We start from the raw sequence: 26,433 nt of genomic DNA, 5'->3' as shown, positions 1-26,433 counted from the left end.
GTGGCGGCAGTTGGGGGGGGGGGGGGGTTTGGGGTATGATGTCACACATTCCGTTTTCCGTTGACATAACTGGATGGAGAATGTTTGGGGCAGAGGGGCCATAAGACGATAATTGTGTTTTTCTTTGAAAGTGAGTGTTGTGTTGTGTCGCTCTGTGCCTGGCTGATTGTGTGTATGTGTGTGTGTGGGTGTGTGAGTGTGTGAGAGCTCGCACCGTTTAATCATACACTCGTGATAATTGTACGAGAGATACGATTCCGATATTTCTTTCACGAGATTAGATTAAGGCGCGTGTTCCATCAGTAATGGCACTGCACCACAACAGCTTCCTCTTAAATACTGCTCCAATACACGCAACTAACACATCCGAGGTGTGTGTGACAGAAGTGGGTTCTTTATAGGCCAACGGTAGCCAAAGTGCACTATGTTCGAACAATGAGACATATCAAATAATATGTCAAGTAGTGCTTCACATTCTGCTCCTTGTACCCATACTTTGAAATGCTCTGGGGTAAAAGGTTGTATACAAATATTTTAAAAGTCCAGCCAGGTAGCATTCAACTCAAGTGAAGGTATCATTGCCCTTTTGGTTCATTGGGTGAAATCAAATGGCAATGGCAGCCAATACATTGGCTACCATCGCATTGGGAGACATTTTGACATCGTTCAAAGTTTAATTATTTTGTCGCAGTTTAAAATAGGTGTGTTACAAGACTTATTATAACCCAGCAGACATGACAACCCAAAGAACATTTATACGATTTTTTTATACATCAAAATGCATCATGGTATGTTTTCGTGGACTGAAGAGAAATTTAGGAATTTTCAATCCTAAATCAACGTACCTAGGGGCAGCTTCAAACAACACTTTCCCCTCATGACAAATTGATTACCAAACAATGACCGAAAAAACATCGCCCTCCCACACAATAACTAACACTCCAACACTGCTTTAATTCCACAAAAGAGGCGGTAGTTTCAAGGTGTCGTTGCGATGTACAAAAGGGAACCTGCTTCGAGGGTCGCTCAACCTTACCCGAAAGCCACCAAACGCCTGCCAGCACCAGATGTGTAGCCTGACAGATGTGACTAAACGTCTTGTTGCACGCTCGTTTTTGTGATCCTGAGGAGCACTTAAAAGAGTTTCCTTGGAACGGGCGTAGGGGGGGGGGTTGGTACCTTGGTACACATTCGGCTAGTTTTTTCCGTCAAGGTGTGTTTTTGTCAATTTGATTTTTTCGCTGCATTTTATACAAACTTTGATATTATGGTTATTGGTTATTATTCTTGAGGTGGTAACACACTGGAAATTAATTAAGTTATGAATGAATTTGATTTTATTCCCATAAAATGTTTGTAAGAATACCTATACCGTCACATCAATTCTGAGGCCAGGGCGTCCCTCTTCCTTGGTGTCAGCCTTCGCCCCCTTACTGTCTGACTTGGTACAGTCGGTTGGCACGTCGGTACGGCCCATTGGTTCATTCATGGCAGAGAGACATGCTAGAGGAATTAGGGTCCCCAGAATGACATAGACACTATTAAAAGTATGTCCGCTAGCCATCTGAAACCGGAGCAGTGAGCAATGATGTCCCTCTCTCCACACACACATGCACTCGCTGGCCCACACACGCACGCGCACACACACACTGCTTGACCCCACAGATGACCCAACCCTGCCCTTCTCTCTACCACCGCAAATGCAAAAGCCAGACAATTGTAAAGCAGTGTGTGTGTTTGAGTGTGTGTGTGTGTGTGTGTGTGTGTGTGTGTGTGTGTGTGTGTGTGTGTGTGTGTGTGTGTGTGTGTGTGTGTGTGTGTGTGTGTGTGTGACAGTAAGTCTGCCCTAGTGCATAACCAATCACATTCAATTTTTTGTGAACTTTCTCATCAATCTGCAATCTCTGCAATCTGACGGCATTACGTTGCTATTTTTAATTCAATCTTAAACATCTGTGAGTGTGTGTGTGTGCGTGAGGGGGGTCTTTGGGTCCCCCTTCTCTCACATGCATGCATGCATGGCATCTATGTGCACATGATGCATGTGTCTCTGTGTGTGTGTGTGTGTGGTGTGCATGAGTGCACGTGTGTGTCATTTGTGTTTAATTATGTGTGTGTATGTGCCCATGAGTGCACACACACAAGTGTGTGTGTGTGTGTGTGTGTACATGTGTGTACATGTGTGTGTGTGTGTGTGTGTGTGTGGTGTGCATGAGTGTGTGCACGTGTGTCATTTGTGTTTAAATATGTGTGTGTATGTGCCCATGAGTGCACACACCCAAGTGTGTGTGTGTGTGTTAGTGTGTGTTTAAGTGCGCAAGGTGAGGCCGTGCCTGCTCTTTAGTGTGTTCTCAGTGTCGCGGTGGCCCAGAGATGGAAAACCTATCTAGTTTTCCTTTGTGTCACCCACCCTGCCACCCCCCACTCACCCTCCCCCCCCCCCCCCACACCCTCCCAAGGTTTAAAACACAGAGAGAGAGAGACAAGGGCTGGGGTGGAGGGACAGCAGTTTAAACACACACAAACCCTTTTTTTTTAAGGACAGAGAAAGGACCTTCAAACGTGAGCGGAGGAGTTTAAAAGCTTTGCTCACGTTGTGTGCGTTCAACAATTCATCGGACAAGCAGAGAGAGAGAGAGAGAGCGACAGTGAGAGAGACAGAGAGAGAGACATTGCAGCAACATTGATCTAAGACAGGTAGAAAACTAAACAAAAACAGGACATCCTGACCTTCTATCAACTACAAACAGGTGCTTATGCTTCCTGGCAAGAAGGGTTCGTAGGAGAGAGTCACATAGGAGGAGGGGGTTGTTGTTGAGAGGGAGAGAGACCTTGGCTGTAAAGGTGTTACCTGTAGGAGAGAGAGAGAGAGAGAGAGACAGAGATTAAACCCTAATTGTGGGTGTGACTGGAGCTTTAAGTGCTTGTGCTGCGCTTATATCTCTGTGTGCGGGGAAAGAGCCCTTACACACTCTTTGGAGTCACTCACACACACACACCTTAGGTACAGCACCTGAGGAAGCCCACACACCTGCCTGCTGCCGGCCACGCTCAGCCATCCTCCGCTCTCCCTCACAGCACTGCAGGTAAGGCACATTCCCTTGTTTTCTGTAGAAAGGCTTTTTTTTTTCTCAGTGCCAACAATTGTTTTAACAATTTTAACAATTGTCCATGTATTTTCTTGTTGTATTCAGAATACTAAGGTGTTTTTTTTCTGTCAAAATGTTATGTTTTATGTTTGTGTTCAGATATTTGGGTTTGGGTGATGGCGCGTAGATGTTCTGTTTTGTGACACGTTTGCATCTGCATGTGTCTCAATATCCGGCGATGACATGACAACTGCCCAGTTATTGATTACGATAGAAAGGGATTTGAATCTAAATTAGTGTTAAATGGCATCTTCTCTTGCTAACGTTGTCCTTAGACATGTGAGGAAAAGATAGAGAAAGATTCAAAAAAAATAGAAGGGAGCCGGTTATAATATTCGTACGTGAACGAATTCTTCAAAATCTTTTAGTTTTATAGAGATTCTATTGAGGATCATTTATTAATTGAGAATGAAAAGCTTGTAAATGTTCAGGTGGAGTTATCAGAGAGCTGAGAGATGACTGCCATTGGTGTCATACCTAAAGTGGTTTAATTCTTAACTATTAAGCTGGGCGGGAACCGCATCCTTCATCTGATGGACCCCTCCGACCCCCCCTCACATAGTGAGGACATTATTATTGGAGAGGGATGGTAATTTATCATGACTGAAATAGTTTTTCAAAGTAACAGCGTGTTAAGATGCATTAGCTCATGAAGTAGATTATTAGCGCTACTAGTATTTAACTGTTTGCACCATTCAGGGCCGCTATCTTTTAATTTAGGATTAAGATAAAGACTATATGTATTTTTTATTTCTTCTATTATTTATTTTTCTGTTAAGTAGATAATTTATTTTGAAAAGTGCAGAATTTATAAAAGGGAATGAATGTTAACCGCAAAATTATCTGCGGTTATTTTTGTGTGCTTGATTATTGCTAGATTCTTTTCAACACATTTACCTTCATAGGAAGTCCAAATTTCCAACATTTTTTTAATCTTAATGAACTGAGGTAGTCATGGGGATTCCCGCTGCCTCCCATCCCTCAGCTTTTATTTGACTTCCGCCATCACACAAAATCCATTCATGCTTAGACTCATTCATAAAAAAACGATCGAGCAAACTCTGGAGTCAGTCAGCGCTCACCCCAGCCCACAGAGGGAGACCCCACCACACGCTCTGCCTGCGGCTCAAACCAGTCACAAGTCGCAGGCTAGGGGGCTCCGGGCTCCCCCGTGGGGGTGGGGGGGTGGGGGAGCCGAGCTGCAGGCGTGGAAAGCTCGCACATTAGAGAGGGAAAAAGCAAGGCATTTCCCCTTCAGGTTGACTCCGGGTTCATTTGGCCTTAAACGCACAACCGCGCACGTGCGTCTGCACGCATACATGCATACACGTGCACACGCGCGCACACACACACATAGGCTTGCACATGTGCACAGGAAAAACACGCACTGCCCACGCATACACATGAAACATGCATGCACATATTCAACGCACATGCACACGCACGTAAATGCAGTCACCTGCATTTACGGGACACACGGGAACCCACATGCTCAATCAAACACACTTGAAGCGCGCACACACAAAGGCATCTGTACGAAAAAAACTCTCACACACACACAAACGCCAACACAAACACACACTTCTAACCGTCCAGATAATTTGGTCCCAGAGGCATTCTGCCGTCGCTTTGGCGATTCCCAAAATTCCAAAAACAGGGAAGCTGGAAAGCGCTGGCATGCTGGGGGAAGGAGGTCAGCACCAGACTATTCCCAGGAAAACATGACTTTATTGTTTGTGCACGTGTGTGTGGTGTAGGTGAAGCTGAAAAGCTTCAACTTGTCCTAAACTATGACACTAACATTCAGTAAAGGGCATGACACACACAAGGCAGATTAAATCCCCTCCAAGTTATACAATGGGCCTTAAATACGCTGGAAATGTGTCCACTGGTGTGTGTTCATCTGCTTGGTGTGTGTGTGTGTGTGTGTGTGTGTGTGTGTGTGTGTGTGTGTGTGTGTGTGTGTGTGTGTGTGTGTGTGTGTGTGTGTGTGTGTGTGTGTGGTTGTGTGATATTGAAAGTGTGGGTATGTGATTGTGTGTGTGTGCGTATGGGCCATATGATGTTGTGTGTGTGTGTGTGTGTGGGCATGGGATAGTGTGTGTGTGTGTGTGCGTGCGTGCGCGCATGAACGCCTGCTGATGTCAGCGGATGGTTGATGCAGCGGACGTGATCAGCTGGAATAAGGAGCTGATTGTTCTGAATCACGGTAGCTCAGAGCTCCATCTCACCTGGCTGACACACGCCAAGAACGGGGAAGCACCTATAGATAAGAGTGTTTTCATCATTTCATTGAGCTCCGAACTCTAAACTTGATTTTTTACAATCAATCAACTCACTCAACCGCTATCTCTCTCCCTCCCATTGATATATTTTCAGTAGTTATTTTTAGTGCTGTCAGTTAAACGTGTTATTAACGGCGTTAACGCAAACCAATTTTAACGGCGTTAATCTTTTCTTCTCCATGTTGATAAGAGCATTAAAATGAGAAAAAATTATGAAAGAAATCAAGGGATATTTAGCATATAAAAATTTGCGATTAATCGTGAGTTAACTATGACATTAATGGGATTAATCGCGATTAAATATTATTTTGTATCGGGTTAACTGTTGGCTTGTTTGACTCTTGAAGCAAATTACCATCATTAATCAAGCTGTTGATCTGTGTGTGTGTGTGTGTGTGTGTGTGTGTGTGTGTGTGTGTGTGTGTGTGTGTGTGTGTGTGTGTGTGTGTGTGTGTGTGTGTGTGTGTGTGTGTGTGTGTGTGTGTGTGTGTCGACAGGCCGCCTCACCCATGTCTCCCTGCGTGACCTCTCACCTCTGCTTACTGGTGCTGCCAGTGATGTCAGTGCTGCTCTTCCTCTCTCCTATTGGCTGGAGCTACGACGGCCCCGTCCCTGGCTGCCATCTTTATCGTAAGTCCACCAAGTCGTGTACAAACACACACACAAACACACACACACACACAGACACAACACAACACAGACACACATCTCGTATCAATACAAGAGGATGAATCTTTGGTTGTATGGAAATACTCTATGGTCTCTCTCTTCACTTTCTCTCGCTCTCACTCTCTCCCCCACTCTCTCTTGCTCTCTCTCACGATCTCCTCACCTCACTCTCTTTCTCTCTAACCCCCTCTCCCTCACTCTCTCTGTCTCACTCTTACTCCCTCCCTCCCTCACTCTCTCGGTCTCACTCCCCCCCCCCCCCCTCCCACCCCTCCCACCCCTCCCTGCAGCCTTCAACGTGACGATCCGCAGCGACCGGCGCGGTACGTGCCGCGGGACCCACCTGGTGCACGCCTGCGTGGGCTACTGCGAGTCCAGCGCCTTCCCCTCCCGCTACTCGGTGCTGGCGGCGTCCAACTTCACCCACAACATCACCTCCACCTCGCGCTGCTGCACCATCAGCAAGGAGGCCAAGGTGAGGGGGGCGGGGGAGAGAGGGAGGGGGAGATGGGGAGAGGGCGGGGGGAGAGGAGATGGCGAGCAAGGGGAGAGAGGGAGGGAGGGATGCAGAGAGAGAGACGGGGGGAGGGAGAGGGGGGAGGGATGCAGAGAGAGAGACGGGGGAAAAGGAGGGGGGCAGAGCGAGAGACGGGGGGGGGGGGAAGGGGGAGGGATGCGGAGAGGGGGTGAGAGGAGTGAGGAAAGAGGGAGGGAGGGATGGGGGAGAGGGAAGGAGGGATGGGGAGGGATGCAGAGAGAGGGATGGGGGAGAGGGGTCTGAGAGGAGAGTGGGGTGGGTGGAACGAGGGGGAGGGATGGGGAGTGGGGAGAGGGGAGTGAAGGAGGAAGGGAAGGGGAGAGTGGGGAGGAGAGAGAGGTGGGCAGAACAGGAGAGAGGGGAAAAGGGAAAGGAATGGGGGAGAGGGGGTGATAGGAGGGAAGGGGGAGAGAAAGAGACAGGGGAGGGCAGGAGGTCAGGGGGGAGGGCGAGGGTGGGGGGGGGGGGGGTATGCAGGTATTTTAGTGTATGTATGTCCTTATTTATAGATGTGTATGTCTTCCCTTTAGGTCAAAGTTCACCTGGATTGCCCGCGAGGTCGTCGCCATGACGACATCGAAATCCTGACGGCGACCGAGTGTCGCTGTGACATGTGCCGCAAGTCTCGTTACTGAGGGGCCAGCTGACCAATCAGAGCCCTCCCGTGGTAACCCCGCCCTCTCACTAAGAGAGACCAGGCTATTGGATAACAGGGGACGTGTCTGTTGCTGTTGTAAAGTTATTTAAATGGAAAGAAGGGGAAGGTAGAAACAGAGAGACAGGTACTTTGTGTGTCTGTGTGAACGTATGAATGTATGTATGAATGCATGAGACCGTTAAAACAAACTTGATTAGCACAAGATCTGCGTTGCTTCGTTATCTGTAACATCAACCTGCTCACAGGCGCTCCGTTCGTGTGTCGTCCATTTCTGATGTCCCATAAATTTAACTTTAAAGATTCCACTTTAAGGGCCCAAATGTTACGTATCAACACCGTGGTTGACACTGACCGTTAATGTTTACAACGTTGCTGTTCCATCGTCGTCCATCGATGGCAGTGAGCAAAAGGCTTGGAAAGAAGAACCGTTTGTTATATCTCCACATTGTGCAACAGAAATGTAATAAGGTACACACGCTTTGCAGTATTGTCCACGTCACACGACATTAATAAGCAATTTGATCAAATTCACACAATATTTGCGTTGCTGTTTCATTCTTTCCAATGACCACTAAACACAAGTCACAACCGTAAGGAATGTAGAAACTTTATTATTTATATTTATGAATTTGAGCTTGGGACATTTTGTAAATACTGATCTCTGGGTGTTGCCAGATGTTGATAATAATAATGATAATTGATCCGTTTTTTATAGCGCTTGATGCACTGTATAAAGTTGTGTTTCAATAAAGCGTTATTCTGAATCTTAAGTTGTGTTTTTGGTTTGTTTGAGACTTTGTGTTTTTTTATGTATAGATGTAATTAAAGGATGCCAGTACTTTGATGTCGTGGCCACCACTGTACATTGTTCCACCATTTATATATATTTTCTCCAAACAATTCCTTACTTCCATCCCAGCTTCCCCATACTGGGACAATGCTAGGATTTTGGGGAAGTTGGGAGGCCAAAAAAAATTGGCCCAAACAAAACATAAGTGTACCACTGTCGTTATTTCTTTGTTGTCCGTATTCTACGATTTTCTCAAAACTCTTCCATATTGGCACCACATATTTCGATTACTTTATCTAAGTCAGGGATGGTGAGACTAGAATTATACCTTCTGCCGATCAACATGAATAACATGACCAGTAGCGGCGCCAGACAATTATGATTAAATGAATTAGCCCCTGCTATAAAATTGTTTATAGCAGGGGCTAATACATTTTGACACAAAACATAATACTATACTACTACGAATCAACCAATCAAATCACAGCAAGCAGCAACGGTCATCATCACTTTCGCACATTAAAATATTATTCAGTTGTTCAGTTTTGTTACAAATAAGTAAGTCCTTCTCTTCATATATATAATATTATATTTTATAACACGGCTCTCCTCAATGCCGTGGAACGCTCCGCTCACTTGCATGGGGCCTTCACAACTTCCGGCTGTCAAGGAAAGTGGAATTTCTGCCGTCTTTCGTTAGACTGGCACCGCCCACCTACCTACTTCCGCTCAATTTTCATTTCACTTGAAATGAAGTACGATGGTCTGGTAGGACCAGGCTAGTCTTTCGTAGCACCCCCAAGTAGTCCAGTAACCGCAGCGTACTCTGTTGCTAAGCGACGTCAACGTCTTTGGTGGACTATTTATCTGCTGATCAACACTGCGAATGCTGGTAACAAATAAATTATAAAAGGGCACACCGTGTGAAGTTATTTTATTATTAAGAAGTTACTTATTTTCCTGATAATGACTGGCCTTCTATACATTATCCCTTACATATATTGCAGCCTTATTATTACGGTTGCTATCCGCCGCCGCAATATCTTCCCAACATGCCCCTCGGTAGAGTTCTGAGTGTAATTGTTGTCGTCAATGATCTCCAAATCATTGACGTTCAGACGCGTTTAAATTGTTGCTGGCAGTGACAAGCATGTCACACAATTAATCGAGAATAAACGCTATGTATTTTGTTGATTTATTTCGTAATGGTAATAGTTTATTAATAGTTGGACAGATATATTCAAGTGAATAATTCACGGAGGGGCGGTGCCCTAGCGCCCCATATTGACCCACCGCCAATGGTCGTGAGATGGTCGTGAGAGTTGCTGGTGTTGTATTTAATAACAAACGGATGAACAAAATGTTTGCAATGAGTTTCGGCTTTGGATATGGATAAACGGGGATTGAAAGAAGACACGCTGTTGATGGCATAGATTAACTAGATGCCCTACGGCGGCGTCCAGAACGTCACCATAGGCCGCCATCTTACCACAGTAAAGCTTTCTGGTGGAATCTGTTGTAGCGGACGTAAATCAGTGATCTGCACAAACGCTAATACTCTGATGGATTTACAAACGGCTAGGTTTCTTACAAACGTTATTAACTTGGTTATAATTCGGGATGCTTGAACATGTTTAAATTGCATCTTTTCTCTTCGAAAAACGACTTCATCGTGCAGCTTAGTTGTGTATCACGCAGTTGTGTATCACGCGTAGGCTACTAGCTACCCAGTAATTTTACATCGATGGGAGAGGCAGAAATACTAATTTCAATATAATTTAAGTTGAACATGATTAAACTGAAGTTGCACATGATTTCCAATCGGGTTTGTGTTACATTATGAATTCTACAGGAAATTGCGAATATGCCAAAAAGTGAATATGCCAGACTTTTGTGCAGCCTACGGATGCGTTAATCTGCGAACTCTCGAAACAAGAACCCATGGGATCACCTTTCACCTGTAGGATATTACCATATTATGACTTATTTTTAGGATAATCGTTAGTTACTTGGTGGAAGTATATATAATACAGGTCCTGTTACACAGGAACAGTGGGGCTAGTATGACATAATAGTGTTGCTAGAGTGTTGTTGACACAAAGCTTTTTAGAATGTTTGATAATGTTAACACAATCAATAAATGGAATTTTGGACACCTTTTTATTGTGGTTAATCTTAAATACTGATTGAAAATGTTGACAATAATTAATATATCTTAAGCATATTGTAAATAGTTCTCTGCAAACCTATGGCGGCATCATGCCTACAGTGTGCATATTGTACATAGTTCTCTGCAAACCTATGGTGGCATCCTGCCTTCAGTGTGTCTTGAACAGCCACAAAGGTTGCACATATTATATTCATATTTTATCGTATTTGTCTAAATGCATACTTGACTGTAGATAGATTTGAGTGAAGTTACCAACACAATAGATTGCTGAGTTTTAGTAGCCCATATATTGATTTAACATAAATAACTTGAATACCTTGTGCATGTGTGTATTTATTGCACCTATCTGTTCTGTTTAATGTTCATTTTCATATGAAAACACATGGTTATAATTACATGAATACATCTCTGTACAGGGTGGGGATTTCAACATGCAGCCTTTCTTAATGTATATTTGTAAAGGGAAATCTTGTACCTATTTTAGAACATTATTCTATTTTTCTTAGAACCTAACAATTATTCAAATATGTATGTCAAGTGTGTACTGTCAAACCTACATCTCTGACGTTTATAACAAACCAAACTGTTTGAAAATCGGTTGAAAATTGAGCAAGTTATGGTTATTTAAAAAGTACATGAATCACTACACATTATTTTTAATAAGAATACAGAAAAGTTAGGAAAAAAAAGTGTTGTTGAAATCATTGTACACTGAACAAAGTGAAATCGTGAAATTAATCCAACGCGTGTTTAACAAACACAATATTTAGCTTACCAAAGGGTTATGGCGTGTGTTGGAGACATGAACACTTTATTTTCGTACAAAGTTTGCTAAATTGTGAAAAATAAATAAGAGACTGACGAAATTTTGGTGTTTTAGGACTCGATTTCTTTCTCAAGGATTCTCCTTGTTTCCTGGTTTACGTTTCAAACACTAGTCCTTTCTCTCAATTTTCTATGATCAGAATTCAAACTTGCTCAGGGTGAAAAGAATTATGAAGATGAGATGTAGACGAAGCCTCTATTGTGCTTTTTATTCAGTGAACCCCCGAACTTAAAGTGTAAATTGATCCTCTGCTGAACACAGAGAACATTCAGTGAACCCGCTGAGTCGTTATTAACCAAACAGAAAAACAGTCCCTCACATGTAACAATTAACTCAAGGACTCAAACAATAGAAGAACAGTCCCTTACATGAACACAATAAACACAAGGACTCATACAATAGAAGAACAGTCCCTTACATGAACACAATAAACACAAGGACTCAAACAATAGAAGCAGCAGAGATGTTCTTTAAACGCATATTGTAATTATGTCATGTATTTAAAAATGTTAGGTCATATATATCCTCTGATCTACTGAACCTCTGAACATCTGAACTCACTGTCTGGTGCCGCAGGGAGAGCTTGTGATTTTCAATCCGGAGACTGGGGCTTCAGTCCTGGGAATGTCAATGGCATTGTGTTCAATTAAGTCTATTATTTCTAAGTCTGCTGAATTGTCGAGTTGACAATTGTCATTGTCAAGTCAAGTAGATCTTCCGAGAAATTATTAGTCGGTGTCTGCAGTGGTGCAGCGGTAAGAGTGTTGGCGAACACTCTGTAGACTCAGGTTCGAGTCCCCGCTCACAGGGATTAAGAATTTGCTCATCCTTTCTTGCTGAGCCTAGATCCTGTTCACCGCTTAGACACAGGGTTTAAGTCCCCTGATGGAGTAAATACCTTAATGGATACCTGTTATTTCTAGACTGTGTCAATTGTAAAGTCAAGTATAACCTCCAAACAAGCTCTGTAAGGTGTCTTGGTTGTGTGGTGGTAAGGGCTGTTGGTTAACACCCTGTCGACTCAGGTTCGAGTCCCCGCACGCACGGGTAATAAGATGCTGACCGTCATGATGTGCTATCAGACACTATGTAGGTTTGGGTTCCCTGCTCAGAACCAGGGTTCAAGAAGTACCTTAATGGATACATCTTATTTCTCTATCATGTGAATGGTAAAGTCAAGTATAACCTCCAAACTTGTGCTAGTAGGCGTCTTGCTGGTGTAGCGGTCAGTGCTGTGTGTTAACACTCTGTAGACTAAGGTTCGAGGCCCCGCTCACACGGCCACCAAGAACGTTACGGTATATCGGTTGGGTTATTAAACATGACGCCTTCATGTGTTACTTACTTACTACATTACTAATTAATGAAACTTAGATGTGTACACCATCCCTCAGAACCAGGGTTCAAGAGGTACCATAATGGATAAATCTTATTTCTCTATCATGTGAATGGTAAAGTCAAGTATAACCTCCAAACATCCTCTCGGGGCATATTGGTGGTGCAGCGGTCAGGGCTGTTGGTTAACGCCCTGTCGACTCAGGTTCGAGTCCCCGCAGGCACGGCTAATAAGAATGATATTATTGACATTCAATTTCACGCGACATTGCTTCTTGTGAATTGTTAAGTCAATTATGAACTCTGATTAAGTCTGACCCAGTGGGGCAGTGGATAGAGCTGTATGTGTTCTGTTCTTGAGTCGTGTATATGACCTGGGTTCAAATCCTGTCAGGAACACTCACCTTGGATTGGAGACTTTTTCCAACAATGTCATGTGTATTGTAGGGTCAACAATGAACTCTCTCCATTTCTAAGTCGGTGTCTCTGTGGCGCAGGTGATAGAGCTGTTGAGGATCTGTTCTGGAGTCACCGGTTCGATTCCTGCCATTGGGGGTTTTGTGAGAATCACTCTCTGGTGATTGGATGAGTGTGAATGACTGTCTGTGTGAATGGATGTGTCTGTGAATCAGTTAATTCACAGCCATCGATTCACACAGACAGTCATTGGGAATGAATGGGTGAGTGGGAATGACTGTCTGTGAGAATGGATGACTGTGAATGAGTGCACTCATTCACAGTCATCCATTCTCACAGACAGTCATTCGAAATGAATGTGTGAGAGAATGGACCCAATTAGCAGAGAGTCGTTCCCATAAGACCCCCCACCGTAGGAGTCAAGCCGATGACTCCAGAACAGATCCTCAACAGCTCAAACACCCGGAGGAGGGGACGTTTTGATGAAAGTTTCTCTGATACTTTAACAAAAATGTTGTACTCCCACCTGGATTGCAGGTGAGAGTGTGTCAGGGGGACACAGGTGAGAGTGTGTCAGGTAGTTCCAGGGGTGAGTGTGTCAGGCCGGACTTGAACCCCGGTCTCCAGAACTAATATCCAACAGCTCTCTCACATGCGCCACTGAGACACTTACTAGTACATGGTCGAAAGTTATAGTTGTCAATGACATTTTAGACATTTACATGTTTTCAAAATCGCAGTAGGATTCCAAGGTTAGTGCAGAAGTGGGTACTTGAACCCACGACTCCAGAACAGATAACAAACAGCTCTCTCACTTGCACCACCAAGACACTGTGATTGCTTAAAGCATATAAGTCACATTACATTGAACGACATTGTTTCTAAAATCAAATTTCACAGCTAACCCAGGGAATTCCCATTCTTGACGCACAATGATGAATTTGGGATTAAACAAATCGTCTCAATCTGGGTAAAACAGGCACATTTTCATATACCTCTGCGTAACCCTTTAAATTCCTTTGAAGGTCTAGGAAGGACTATATTTTATCTCCAGCCTTTTCATATTAGTGACACTGGGAAATATCCCTAATACCCTACATTTACCCTTGGATGCAGTTGTTTAGACGCATACATAACTAGAGGGTGCACGGTACTAATGCTTGCTCTGGGACTCGATTCAATAGATTAACGTTCATAAACTGACTGATCTCCAGATGTTTTTGATAAACTGGAGGATGCTCTAAAAAACCTCCTAATAAATTATTTAAGAGCCCCCCCCCCCAACCAAGACCAATCGCCCATCAAGGCATTGAGGCTTAATTGGTACATTGTTAAGTGACTCAAACCCAGGACCTCAGGCTGATGACCGGGAGCTCGCCACAGCGCTGGAGATTGCCAGAAGAATATTTGACATTATATTCGACATGACTGTGGTTGAAAAACAACAGTCATAAGCAGGACTTGAAGCTGGGTCCCAAGCACTTTATTCAGCAGGTCTTCAAACTTCAAATGGAAGGGCTTTCATCAGTGGGCCATTGGCTAAATCACCATTGTGTGGTATACAATAACTCACATGACAATCTTCTTCAATTGAACTATATCACATTAAATCACAGATTCAGTCCTTTGTCGCTAACAGGTGAAAACATAAAGCAAATTTTCGATTTTAAAAAGCAAAATAATAACTTCAGCTTCATTCAATGAGGGCTTGTTACATTGAGTCCGCCGTGTGCCGCATTTGCGTGCCGTGTGCAACCGAGCAGACTCGCTGGGGCTATGGGCCGGGTTGCGCACCTGTTGGGCATTAAGCAATCAATGCTGCCATGTAGCGTTTTCTTCTAACGAATCCATAAAACCAGTTTTGACATCATCCCCCTGTGATGAGGCTGCAGATTTTTCTGCAACATTTTCTTTGCAAAGTAGCAGTTGAAACTCTCGTTAACACCGGCTTGTGGATCATCCGGCTTGTGGATGATACAAACTTATAAAGTTTGTATCATTACAAACTTTATAAGTCTATAAAGTTTGTAATGATATTTCTATTGAACTGATTGACATAGCCTCCGACCTCAATATGATCCTAACCTCCATGGGGATGTGGAGAGAGCAGTTGGCTGACACTCCTGAGACCGGGGTTCTAGTCCAACTAATGATCTCTAATGTTTATTTCTATATCATGTGTGTTGTAAAGTCAAGTCTAACCGTCATCAACAAAATCATCAAAACTCAGACACAGGTTTGAGTCCCAGCTCACGGGGATTAAGAATTTGCTCATCCTTTCTTGCTGAGCCTAGATTCTGTTCACCGCTTAGACCCAGGCTTTAAGTCCCCTGATGGAATAAGTAGCTTAATGGACACCTCTTATTTCTAGACTGTGTGAATTGTAAAGTCAAGTATAACCTCCAAAACATCTTAATCTGCGTCTTGGTGGTGTGGCGGTCAGGGCTGTGGTTTAACACTCTGCAGGTGCAGGTTTGAGTCCCCGCACGCACGGCTAATAAGAAGCTGACCTTCATGATGAGCTTTCAGGCACTTTGGTTCAGGTTCCCTGCTCAGAACCAGGGTTCAAGAGGTACCTTAATGGATACATCTTATTTCTCTGTAATGTGAATAGTAAAGTCAAGTATAACCTCCAAACATGCTCTGGGTAGCGTCTTGGTGGTACAGCGGTCAGGGCTGTTGGTTAACGCTCTGTAGACTCAGGTCCGAGTCCCCGCACTCACGGCTAATAAGTATGATATTATTGATATTCAATTTCACGCGACATTGCTTCTTGTGAATTGTTAAGTCAATTATGAACTCTGTTTTAGTCAGGCTCAGTGGGGCAGTGGATAGAGCTGTATGTGTTCTGTTCTTGAGTCGTGTATATGACCTGGGTTCAAATCCTGTCAGGAACACTCACCTTGGATTGGAGACTTTTTCCAACAATGTCATGTGTATTGTAGGGTCAACAATGAACTCTCTCCATTTCTAAGTCGGTGTCTCTGTGGCGCAGGTGATAGAGCTGTTGAGGATCTGTTCTGGAGACACCGGTTCGATTCCTGCCATTGGGGGTTTTGTGAGAATCACTCTCTGGTGATTGGATGAGTGTGAATGACTGTCTGTGTGAATGGATGTGTCTGTGAATCAGTTAATTCGCAGCCATCGATTCACACAGACAGTCATTGGGAATGAATGGGTGAGTGGGAATGACTGTCTGTGAGAATGGATGACTGTGAATGAGTGCACTCATTCACAGCCATCCATTCTCACAGACAGTCATTCGAAATGAATGTGTGAGAGAATGGACCCAATTAGCAGAGAGTCGTTCCCATAAGACCCCCCACCGTAGGAGTCAAGCCGATGACTCCAGAACAGATCCTCAACAGCTCAAACACCCGGAGGAGGGGACGTTTTGATGAAAGTTTCTCTGATACTTTAACAAAAATGTTGTACTCCCACCTGGATTGCAGGTGAGAGTGTGTCAGGGGGACCCAGGTGAGAGTGTGTCAGGTAGTTCCAGGGGTGAGTGTGTCAGGCCGGACTTGAACCCCGGTCTCCAGAACTGATATCCAACAGCTCTCACACATGCGCCACCGAGACACTTACTAGTACATGGTCGAAAGTTATAGTTGTCAATGACATTTTAGACATTTACATGTTTTCAAAATCATAGTAGGATTCCAAGGTTAGTGCAGAAGTGGGTACTTGAACCCACGACTCCAGAACAGATAACAAACAGCTCTCTCACTTGCACCACCAAGACACTGTGATTGCTTAAAGCATATAAGTCACATTACATTGAACGACATTGTTTCTAAAATCAAATTTCACGGCTAACCCAGGGAATTCCCATTCTTGACGCACAATGATGAATTTGGGATTAAACAAATCGTCTCAATCTGGGTAAAACAGGCACATTTTCATATACCTCTGCGTAACCCTTTAAATTCCTTTGAAGGTCTAGGAAGGACTATATTTTATCTCCAGCCTTTTCATATTAGTGACACTGGGAAATATCCCTAATACCCTACATTTACCCTTGGATGCAGTTGTTTAGACGCATACATAACTAGAGGGTGCACGGTACTAATGCTTGCTCTGGGACTCGATTCAATAGATTAACGTTCATAAACTGACTGATCTCCAGATGTTTTTGATAAACTGGAGGATGCTCTAAAAAACCTCCTAATAAATTATTTAAGAGCCCCCCCCCCCAACCAAGACCAATCGCCCATCAAGGCATTGAGGCTTAATTGGTACATTGTTAAGTGACTCAAACCCAGGACCTCAGGCTGATGACCGGGAGCTCGCCACAGCGCTGGAGATTGCCAGAAGAATATTTGACATTATATTCGACATGACTGTGGTTGAAAAACAACAGTCATAAGCAGGACTTGAAGCTGGGTCCCAAGCACTTTATTCAGCAGGTCTTCAAACTTCAAATGGAAGGGCTTTCATCAGTGGGCCATTGGCTAAATCACCATTGTGTGGTATACAATAACTCACATGACAATCTTCTTCAATTGAACTATATCACATTAAATCACAGATTCAGTCCTTTGTCGCTAACAGGTGAAAACATAAAGCAAATTTTCGATTTTAAAAAGCAAAATAATAACTTCAGCTTCATTCAATGAGGGCTTGTTACATTGAGTCCGCCGTGTGCCGCATTTGCGTGCCGTGTGCAACCGAGCAGACTCGCTGGGGCTATGGGCCGGGTTGCGCACCTGTTGGGCATTAAGCAATCAATGCTGCCATGTAGCGTTTTCTTCTAACGAATCCATAAAACCAGTTTTGACATCATCCCCCTGTGATGAGGCTGCAGATTTTTCTGCAACATTTTCTTTGCAAAGTAGCAGTTGAAACTCTCGTTAACACCGGCTTGTGGATCATCCGGCTTGTGGATGATACAAACTTATAAAGTTTGTATCATTACAAACTTTATAAGTCTATAAAGTTTGTAATGATATTTCTATTGAACTGATTGACATAGCCTCCGACCTCAATATGATCCTAACCTCCATGGGGATGTGGAGAGAGCAGTTGGCTGACACTCCTGAGACCGGGGTTCTAGTCCAACTAATGATCTCTAATGTTTATTTCTATATCATGTGTGTTGTAAAGTCAAGTCTAACCGTCATCAACAAAATCATCAAAACTCAGACACAGGTTTGAGTCCCAGCTCACGGGGATTAAGAATTTGCTCATCCTTTCTTGCTGAGCCTAGATTCTGTTCACCGCTTAGACCCAGGCTTTAAGTCCCCTGATGGAATAAGTAGCTTAATGGACACCTCTTATTTCTAGACTGCGTGAATTGTAAAGTCAAGTATAACCTCCAAAACATCTTGATCTGCGTCTTGGTGGTGTGGCGGTCAGGGCTGTGGTTTAACACTCTGCAGGTGCAGGTTTGAGTCCCCGCACGCACGGCTAATAAGAAGCTGACCTTCATGATGAGCTTTCAGGCACTTTGGTTCAGGTTCCCTGCTCAGAACCAGGGTTCAAGAGGTACCTTAATGGATACATCTTATTTCTCTGTAATGTGAATAGTAAAGTCAAGTATAACCTCCAAACATGCTCTGGGTAGCGTCTTGGTGGTACAGCGGTCAGGGCTGTTGGTTAACGCTCTGTAGACTCAGGTCCGAGTCCCCGCACTCACGGCTAATAAGTATGATATTATTGATATTCAATTTCACGCGACATTGCTTCTTGTAAATTGTTAAGTCAATTATGAACTCTGTTTTAGTCAGGCTCAGTGGGGCAGTGGATAGAGCTGTATGTGTTCTGTTCTTGAGTCGTGTATATGACCTGGGTTCAAATCCTGTCAGGAACACTCACCTTGGATTGGAGACTTTTTCCAACAATGTCATGTGTATTGTAGGGTCAACAATGAACTCTCTCCATTTCTAAGTCGGTGTCTCTGTGGCGCAGGTGATAGAGCTGTTGAGGATCTGTTCTGGAGACACCGGTTCGATTCCTGCCATTGGGGGTTTTGTGAGAATCACTCTCTGGTGATTGGATGAGTGTGAATGACTGTCTGTGTGAATGGATGTGTCTGTGAATCAGTTAATTCGCAGCCATCGATTCACACAGACAGTCATTGGGAATGAATGGGTGAGTGGGAATGACTGTCTGTGAGAATGGATGACTGTGAATGAGTGCACTCATTCACAGCCATCCATTCTCACAGACAGTCATTCGAAATGAATGTGTGAGAGAATGGACCCAATTAGCAGAGAGTCGTTCCCATAAGACCCCCCACCGTAGGAGTCAAGCCGATGACTCCAGAACAGATCCTCAACAGCTCAAACACCCGGAGGAGGGGACGTTTTGATGAAAGTTTCTCTGATACTTTAACAAAAATGTTGTACTCCCACCTGGATTGCAGGTGAGAGTGTGTCAGGGGGACCCAGGTGAGAGTGTGTCAGGTAGTTCCAGGGGTGAGTGTGTCAGGCCGGACTTGAACCCCGGTCTCCAGAACTGATATCCAACAGCTCTCTCACATGCGCCACCGAGACACTTACTAGTACATGGTCGAAAGTTATAGTTGTCAATAACATTTTAGACATTTACATGTTTTCAAAATCATAGTAGGATTCCAAGGTTAAGGCAGAAGTGGGTACTTGAACCCACGTCTCCAGAACAGATAACAAACAGCTCTCTCACTTGCACCACCAAGACACTTGGATTGGTTAAAGCCTATAAGTAAGATTACATTGAACGACATTGTTTCTAAAATCAAATTTCACGGCTAACCCGGGGAATTCCCATTCTTGACGCACAATGATGAATTTGGGATTAAACAAATCGTCTCAATCTGGGTAAAACAGGCACATTTTCATATACCTCTGCGTATCCCTTTAAATTCCTTTGAAGGTCTAGGAAGGCCTATATTTTATCTCCAGCCATTTCATACTAGTGTCACTGGGAAATATCCCTAATACACTACATTTACCCTCGGATGCAGTTGTTTTGACTCATACATAACTAGAGGGTGCACTGTACTAATGCTTGCTCTGGGACACGATTCAATAGATTAACGTTCATAAACTGACTTATCTCCAGATGTTTTTGATAAACTGGAGGATGCTCTGAAAAAACCTAATAAATTATTTAAGAGCCCCCCCCCCAAAAAAAAAACCGGGAACTCTGGTGACCACAACCAAGAGCAATCGACCATCAAGGCATTGAGGCATTTTTAAGTGACTTGAACCCAGGACCTCAGGCTGATGACCGGGAGCTCGCCACAGCGCTGGAGATTGCCAGAAGAATATTTGACATTATATTCGACATGACTGTGGTTGAAAAATAACAGTCATAAGCAGGACTTGAAGCTGGGTCCCAAGCACGTTATTCAGCAGGTCTTAAAACTTCAAATGGAAGGGCTTTCATCAGTGGGCCATTGGCTAAATCACCATTGTGTTACCTCATTAGGTAGTAGGTACACAATAACTTACATGACAATCTTCTTCAATTGAACTATATCACATTAAATCACAGATTCAGTCCTTTGTCGCAAACAGGTGAAAACATAAAGCAAATTTTCGATTTTAAAAAGCAAAACAATAACTTCAGCTTCATTCAATGAGGGCTCGTTACATTGAGTCCGCCGTGTGCCGCATTTGCGGGCCGTGTGCAACCGAGCAGACTCGCTGGGGCTATGGGTCGGGTTGCGCACCTGTTGGGCATTAAGCAATCAATGCTGCCATGTAGCGTTTTCTTCTAACAAATCTATGAAACCAGTTTTGACATCATCCCCCTGTGATGAGGCAGCAGATTTTTCTGCAACATTTTCTTTGCAAAGCAGCAGTTGAAACTCTCGACTCGTGAACACCGGCTTGTGGACTACCACTTCCACTTTGTTTCTTATACAATATGGGATAAATAAAATAAAGCAATTATCATACAATCTCAAATACCCCCCCCTCCTGATTCTCTATTCATACCGTTCTTCAGGGGATTGAGTCAGCACACACAAGCAGACAGGCGGTTCCGCCTGTTGTGACTGCTGGATGTGGAAGCGGAGGTTGTTGTTCACCTAGAGGGGGTGGTGGAGACCAGTGTTGCCAGATTGGGCAACACTATTTCCCCACCATTTCGTCACACAGTAGAATCCACGCCAGGCTGGTTCTCTGTGCTTTGTTCTACAAAGATCTGTGATGATTTTTTTACACTCCCCAGATCTCCTAGCCTGGCTCCGCCCGCCAAAGTACTTTTACTCGATTCTAATTTCCCTTCAGTACTACGTCTGGGTCTGCGGTATGGGGCCACTCACACTAGGGCCGTTCGCCTGTTCTGTGCTGCAGGAAGATTCAGCTCGATTCCCCCCCTCCCCACTCCCCCCGCTGGCCCGTGGTCACACTGCTCCCAAGGGCCGTGGCCTGGGCACGATTGCTCCTTCATACAAACGTCAACGTCGTAATACGATAAATACGTCATCACCAAGCGTGGTGTCCAGCTGCGACTGAATGCTGTCGTCGGCCCAAATTTCAAGTAAACACTAGACTTCACTATCGCACTAACGTAAACCCACTCGTGAACCGCTTGCCGCAATTGTTTAAAATGATTGTTGTGGGGAAGAAGGGCATGGACCTATAAAGAAAGAAGGGTCGCGCAAGGACTACGTCATCCAGCTCACGTAGCGTATCCACGCGTGTCATCTCATTAGCATCTGTACTTTGGCCACGGCACACCTCTCCCAAGTGTGCCGTGGGCCGTCCGGCCCGTCCCCCGCTAGGGGAAAATGCAACTCACTGTACAACTCACTGTATGGATCGGCTTGTAGATCGGCGTCTTATTCTTGAAAACTTTCTAGTTCTGAAATTGTAGATTCTTGTTTAATATAGTTATTAGCTCTAGTGGAAAAGTTACATAGTGCAGGTTTAACCATTTCAATATTTGGGCGCACTGACTTTTATTAGGTCGCACCTGTGATTATTAATGACTATTTCTATATCAGATCATTGTAAATATCAACAGGAGCTTCTGGGGTATGGGGCAACAATTATGATTAGGTATTTGGTTAGGCTCTGACACTCCCCACTATATGTTTAAGTCCTTATCAAGCCATGACTACAGTTAAGTTGCTATTTGCTGAAATGTACTATAGTTTGAGTTTTAATTGGGTTGTTCAAATAATAGTTTGACGACTTCTGTTACAAATTCTGGATTTGGGGGGAAGGGGTGTTGTTGGAATTTAATTACGATTATCCGACACGCCCAGTGCCTCCATGCCATTGGTTAGCTGTACATCTCATGCCAATGACTTCATTTTTAATAGGTGTGGGTTTTAAAATTTCATTTGGATGGGTCTGAAACAGGCATTGGCATTTCTACATGTAAAAAACAGGTGGGGCTAGGCTAACATTTTTTATTCTTTTAAATGACGAACCAGTGTTCGTGACGTCACCCGTTTATTTTCACAGTCGTGGCGATCTTTGTAGACATCGACTCCGACTGGTAGACCCCTTCACTTTCGTTAGTGTTTCTACTGGCTTTTCAGGCATACAGACACCCATCCAAACAAATGATGGGGCATTTTAATTTTGTTTGAAATTCATTTTTGGAAAAAGTTACAGCCCTAATATATTACAAATAAAAATGGTAATTTTCCTAAAAAAGCAAAAGTATTTCAAAATAGAGATTGAGCTTCCTTCATTGGTCTTACCATGCTGTTTGTAGCCCTGGCTTGGTGTTTCCCGTTCTCTATTCAGCCCTACACCCACAAGGACCTGCCAGGACAGCAGGCAGGTACTGGGGCCATCACAACCATTACAAATAAAAAATATACTTTAATGCTTTTTGTTTTTTAACTAAGTGACTGTTCTCCATGTATCAGATATATATATTCAATTAATAAAGTACATTGGTGCAGCTTTAATCTTTTATTGGTGAAATCAAAACATTGCAAGAATGAAAGTATCGTTTTTAAACTTTAAACTAAGCTTTCGTAAACCTCAGAATAAAATGATACTACTGCAAACAGCTGTAAGAGCTCCTATAAAAACCCAATATCATTTTACCATTGAGTACACCTCCCATAGGCCTAAGCAGTGTCCTGGAGGAGAAATCAAAGAAAATAGCTGTGAAAGAAAAGATTCAGAATGGCCTGTCCGGTTTAAACCCCACTCGCCACCACGACAAGGCGCAGGCCAGCAGTGGGAACATGGTGCGGCCACACCAGACGCGTATCTCGCGTACTTCGCGTCTCAAATCGCCATTTTTTCCATAGGGAACCATTGGTTTAATACGCGTATTACGCGTGAAATAGTAACATAGTTACGCCATTAAATGCGTTTATGGAAACATTTTTAGCGAGAAATGTGCATTTTACTTTCGTAATGTTCGCTCGGTGAATGTGAAGGATGTTTGGTTTGATAGTTATGACGAAGAGGGAACGCTCCGTTCACTTGCATGGACATGGACTCATCTAGGCGAGTGACGTATGCGCGTATGGCGCGTATTGCGCGTATGTGACAATTTTTTACACAAAATGGTCAAGCAACATTTTACGCGCGTATCTCGCGTAAAAATTACGCGAGATACGCGTCTGGGGTGGCCGCACCCTGGAGAAACATAAATAGACTGAAGAGCACAAGACATTACCTCTAATTTTTCCTCCGGACTAAGGGTTTCAAATCTGTGCTCCAATAGATGATCTACCACATTCATGTTGTCGATTCGTTTTCGTTTGTGTGCCTCCGGCATGTTTGTTAGCAAAGTTATCCTTCTCCTTCTCTTCTTCGCTACCGGACTTCTTGCGCGCGGCACATGAGGTGGGGTGGGAGGTCACTCGAGTCATGACTCATCACTTGCCTCACCCTACAGCCAATGAACTGTGAAATACGAAATGACGCTGTAGTGGAACGAACCATACATGTCCATGGCGGTCCCGGTGGGGCTAGCCCCACCAGGAAGTAAAATAATCTCCGTCCACTTCAGCAGAGAAACACTCTGAGCATGCGCATTTTAATGTTTCAAGTCCAATACACATTGCATTGGGCTGGTGGGGCTAGAGCCCCTCTTGCTCCTCCAGACGAACTCAGCCGGAAGAAGCAAGCCAGGGTCGACTAAATTATTTCTACACAAATGATGCCATTGAAAATATATATTTAATAGAAGCTGACAAAGAAGTATGTGATGTCATTTTAGAACCACTTACAATACAAGTTTCAAGTGTTGCATGCAGAGTCCAGAGGATGCATTAATGTTTGTCTTAAACCTGCAATGTTTCATAATCAGAGAATCTCCTCATCAAAGTGTTCTCATCACAAGAGGAATTGTAATGTGAATAGAAACATGTTTTATTGATTTGACGTGTACAATTCACAAAGGTCACACACGGTTTCTCACACACACACACACACACACACACACACACACACACACACACACACACACACAAATGGGCATTCTCAACCACACACACGCACGCATACACACATACACACGCTCCCTTTCAAATCAATTAATGATCCCCCCGTGCCCGAGAATAAAAAAAACACAAACAACATCGCTTTGTTGACAGAAACCGCCACGGCGAAGGCGAGCACCTACGCCCAGGGGCGCCGGGCGCCGGTCAGAAGGTTTCGCACTCGGTGTCCACGGTGGAGCAGGCGGTGCAGTGGCAGTGCAGCGCCACGGGGTAGTGGTACAGCGGGGACACGTCGGCACGGCAACCGGGCAGGCGGGCGGTGGCGTGGCGCGTGCGGGCGTACGTGCACACCCGGTGGTGCCGGTGGATGTAGGGGGGGTCCGGCACGGGCTTCTGCAGAGGGCGCACACACACACACACACACACACACACACACACACGCACACGCACACACATATTGACACACACATACGCATACACACACAGTGATGATGTCAGTGCGTTTCTAATCAGTAAGTGTGTGTTTTTGTGTGTGTATGAGCATGTTTTTCGTGTGTGGGTGTGTGTGTGAGAAATAGCATGTTCATGTGTGTGTGGTTAGCATGTTCGTGTGTGTGTGTGTGTGTGTGTGTGTGTGTGTGTGTGTGTGTGTGTGTGTGTGTGTGTGTGTGTGTGTGTGTGTGTGTGTGTGTGTGTGTGTGTGTGTGTGTGTGTGTGTGTGTGTCCCCTTACCTCCCAGGTGTGGCAGCGCCCCCAGCAGGCCTCGGTGGTGATCTTCAGGCCCTTGCAGCCGGGCTTCTGGGCCACGAAGGAGAACTCCCTCACCGCACAGCCCCGGAACTCATGCAGGGCTGTCGCCACGGTGACCGACGCCAACGCCGTCCCGGTGGCGGGCAGGGAGACGACGACGACGATGACGAAGAAGAAAAGCGATGAAGTGTGAAGATGCATCCTGGGAAAGGAAGAGGAGCGGTCGTTAAATGTCCGCTCAGTTAAACTAAGGCTCGACTGTGTTAGATTGTGTTCTTTTTCGGGATGTTTCGGAAAACTTACAGTCGCTATTCTTTATACACAACAGTGATTCATATGTAGGCTATATGAATCACTGTTGTGTGTTTTATGGTGTTTAATGTTATTTATGGTGTTTAATGATGATGATTCATATATCCTATATGAATCATCATCCATAAAAGATAAAACAATCCGATTCCATAAAATGTTTCATAAAATGTATATGTGGAAAAGTTTACAGTTCGCCCATGTCAAAGCAGCGATGAGTCACCGATTGACGAAGATGGGCCCAACACTGCTGGTTTGCGAGTCAATTAAAAAAAGAGCCAAGGAGATAATGTGCGGCTTAATGAAGCGGGTGGTTTGGCGCCCTCCAGTGGCCGTTCGGAGCACTGCAGGGAAGGCGCAGGCGACCGCTATGCAGATAATCACGCGTTGTAAAGTAAAGTAAAGACGTAAATAAACTGCAATATTTAAGTAAATTAAATGGTTTTATACGCTCAATTTATTGTTTTATGAGACATAACGGATGATTTTAATGCAAAATCATCCGGTCAAAATGTAAATAAAAGCATTGGAAAGATTTACCTGAACAATGAAACGGAACCCAACGAAGTATTCGCATGTCAGGCTCAAATCAAAAGGGGAACCCGGGTGGGGTGTTTGGAGACGCGTTGTATTTAGTTTCGTTTTTCTTTTCCAACAAATGTAGGCTTTAAGTAGGGGAATGAGTAGGCTAAGTGAAAATGCTATTGGCCTACCGACTATAATGATCACATAGCGTAAACTCATTTAAATAAAACATCTACCTTGTTCGGTGGCTTTTCGATGGGTTCTGCTGCCTCTTCCACTCCGTGAGAGATGGTCCAACATCTACTGGGGAATGGACCCCGTATCGCCTTGTTGTTGTTTTTAGAAGTTGGGGAGGACGGACACTGACGTCATCGCAATTATCGTGAAATTTCATTCGAGACCCCGTCCCCGAGCCAGAAATAATATAAGTGAGTGCCCTGGAAAATACAAACGCTTTTCATTATTTTCTTAACCTCTTGGATATCACTTCACCCGTCTCTCTCTCTCTCTCTCTCTCTCTCTCTCTCTCTCTCTCTCTCTCTCTCTCTCTCTCTCTCTCTCTCTCTCTCTGTGCTAAAGACATGTATGATAATGCGTAGGTCTGACATATAACTTTCCCCTTGCTTACTGTGTGTGTGTGTGTGTGTGTGTGTGTGTGT

At 44.2% G+C, this 26,433-nt stretch overlaps 2 protein-coding genes across 2 annotated transcripts; one reads left to right on the top strand and one right to left on the bottom strand.

Annotated features, from left to right (window-relative positions):
* Window positions 1-3,066: 3,066 nt before the first annotated feature.
* On the top strand, window positions 3,067-8,098 carry gpha2 (glycoprotein hormone subunit alpha 2). Its single transcript, XM_056575923.1, has 4 exons — window positions 3,067-3,086; window positions 5,932-6,064; window positions 6,394-6,578; window positions 7,172-8,098. The coding sequence occupies exons 2-4, from the start codon at window positions 5,944-5,946 to the stop codon at window positions 7,274-7,276; spliced, it is 411 nt and encodes a 136-aa protein (XP_056431898.1). The 5' UTR covers window positions 3,067-3,086; window positions 5,932-5,943; the 3' UTR covers window positions 7,277-8,098.
* Window positions 8,099-24,125: 16,027 nt separating this feature from the next.
* gphb5 (glycoprotein hormone subunit beta 5) lies at window positions 24,126-26,087 on the bottom strand. Its single transcript, XM_056575924.1, has 3 exons — window positions 26,011-26,087; window positions 24,923-25,142; window positions 24,126-24,583 (listed from the first exon to the last, which is right to left on the bottom strand). The coding sequence occupies exons 2-3, from the start codon at window positions 25,139-25,141 to the stop codon at window positions 24,395-24,397; spliced, it is 408 nt and encodes a 135-aa protein (XP_056431899.1). The 5' UTR covers window position 25,142; window positions 26,011-26,087; the 3' UTR covers window positions 24,126-24,394.
* Between the last annotated feature and the right edge of the window lie 346 nt (window positions 26,088-26,433).

This window comes from Gadus chalcogrammus, chromosome 17 (assembly GCF_026213295.1).
Source record: "Gadus chalcogrammus isolate NIFS_2021 chromosome 17, NIFS_Gcha_1.0, whole genome shotgun sequence".
In the NCBI taxonomy this organism is placed as follows: Eukaryota; Metazoa; Chordata; class Actinopteri; order Gadiformes; family Gadidae; genus Gadus; species Gadus chalcogrammus.
The sequence above is the reverse complement of the archived record's forward strand: the minus strand, read 5'-3'. Positions and strand labels throughout refer to the sequence as shown.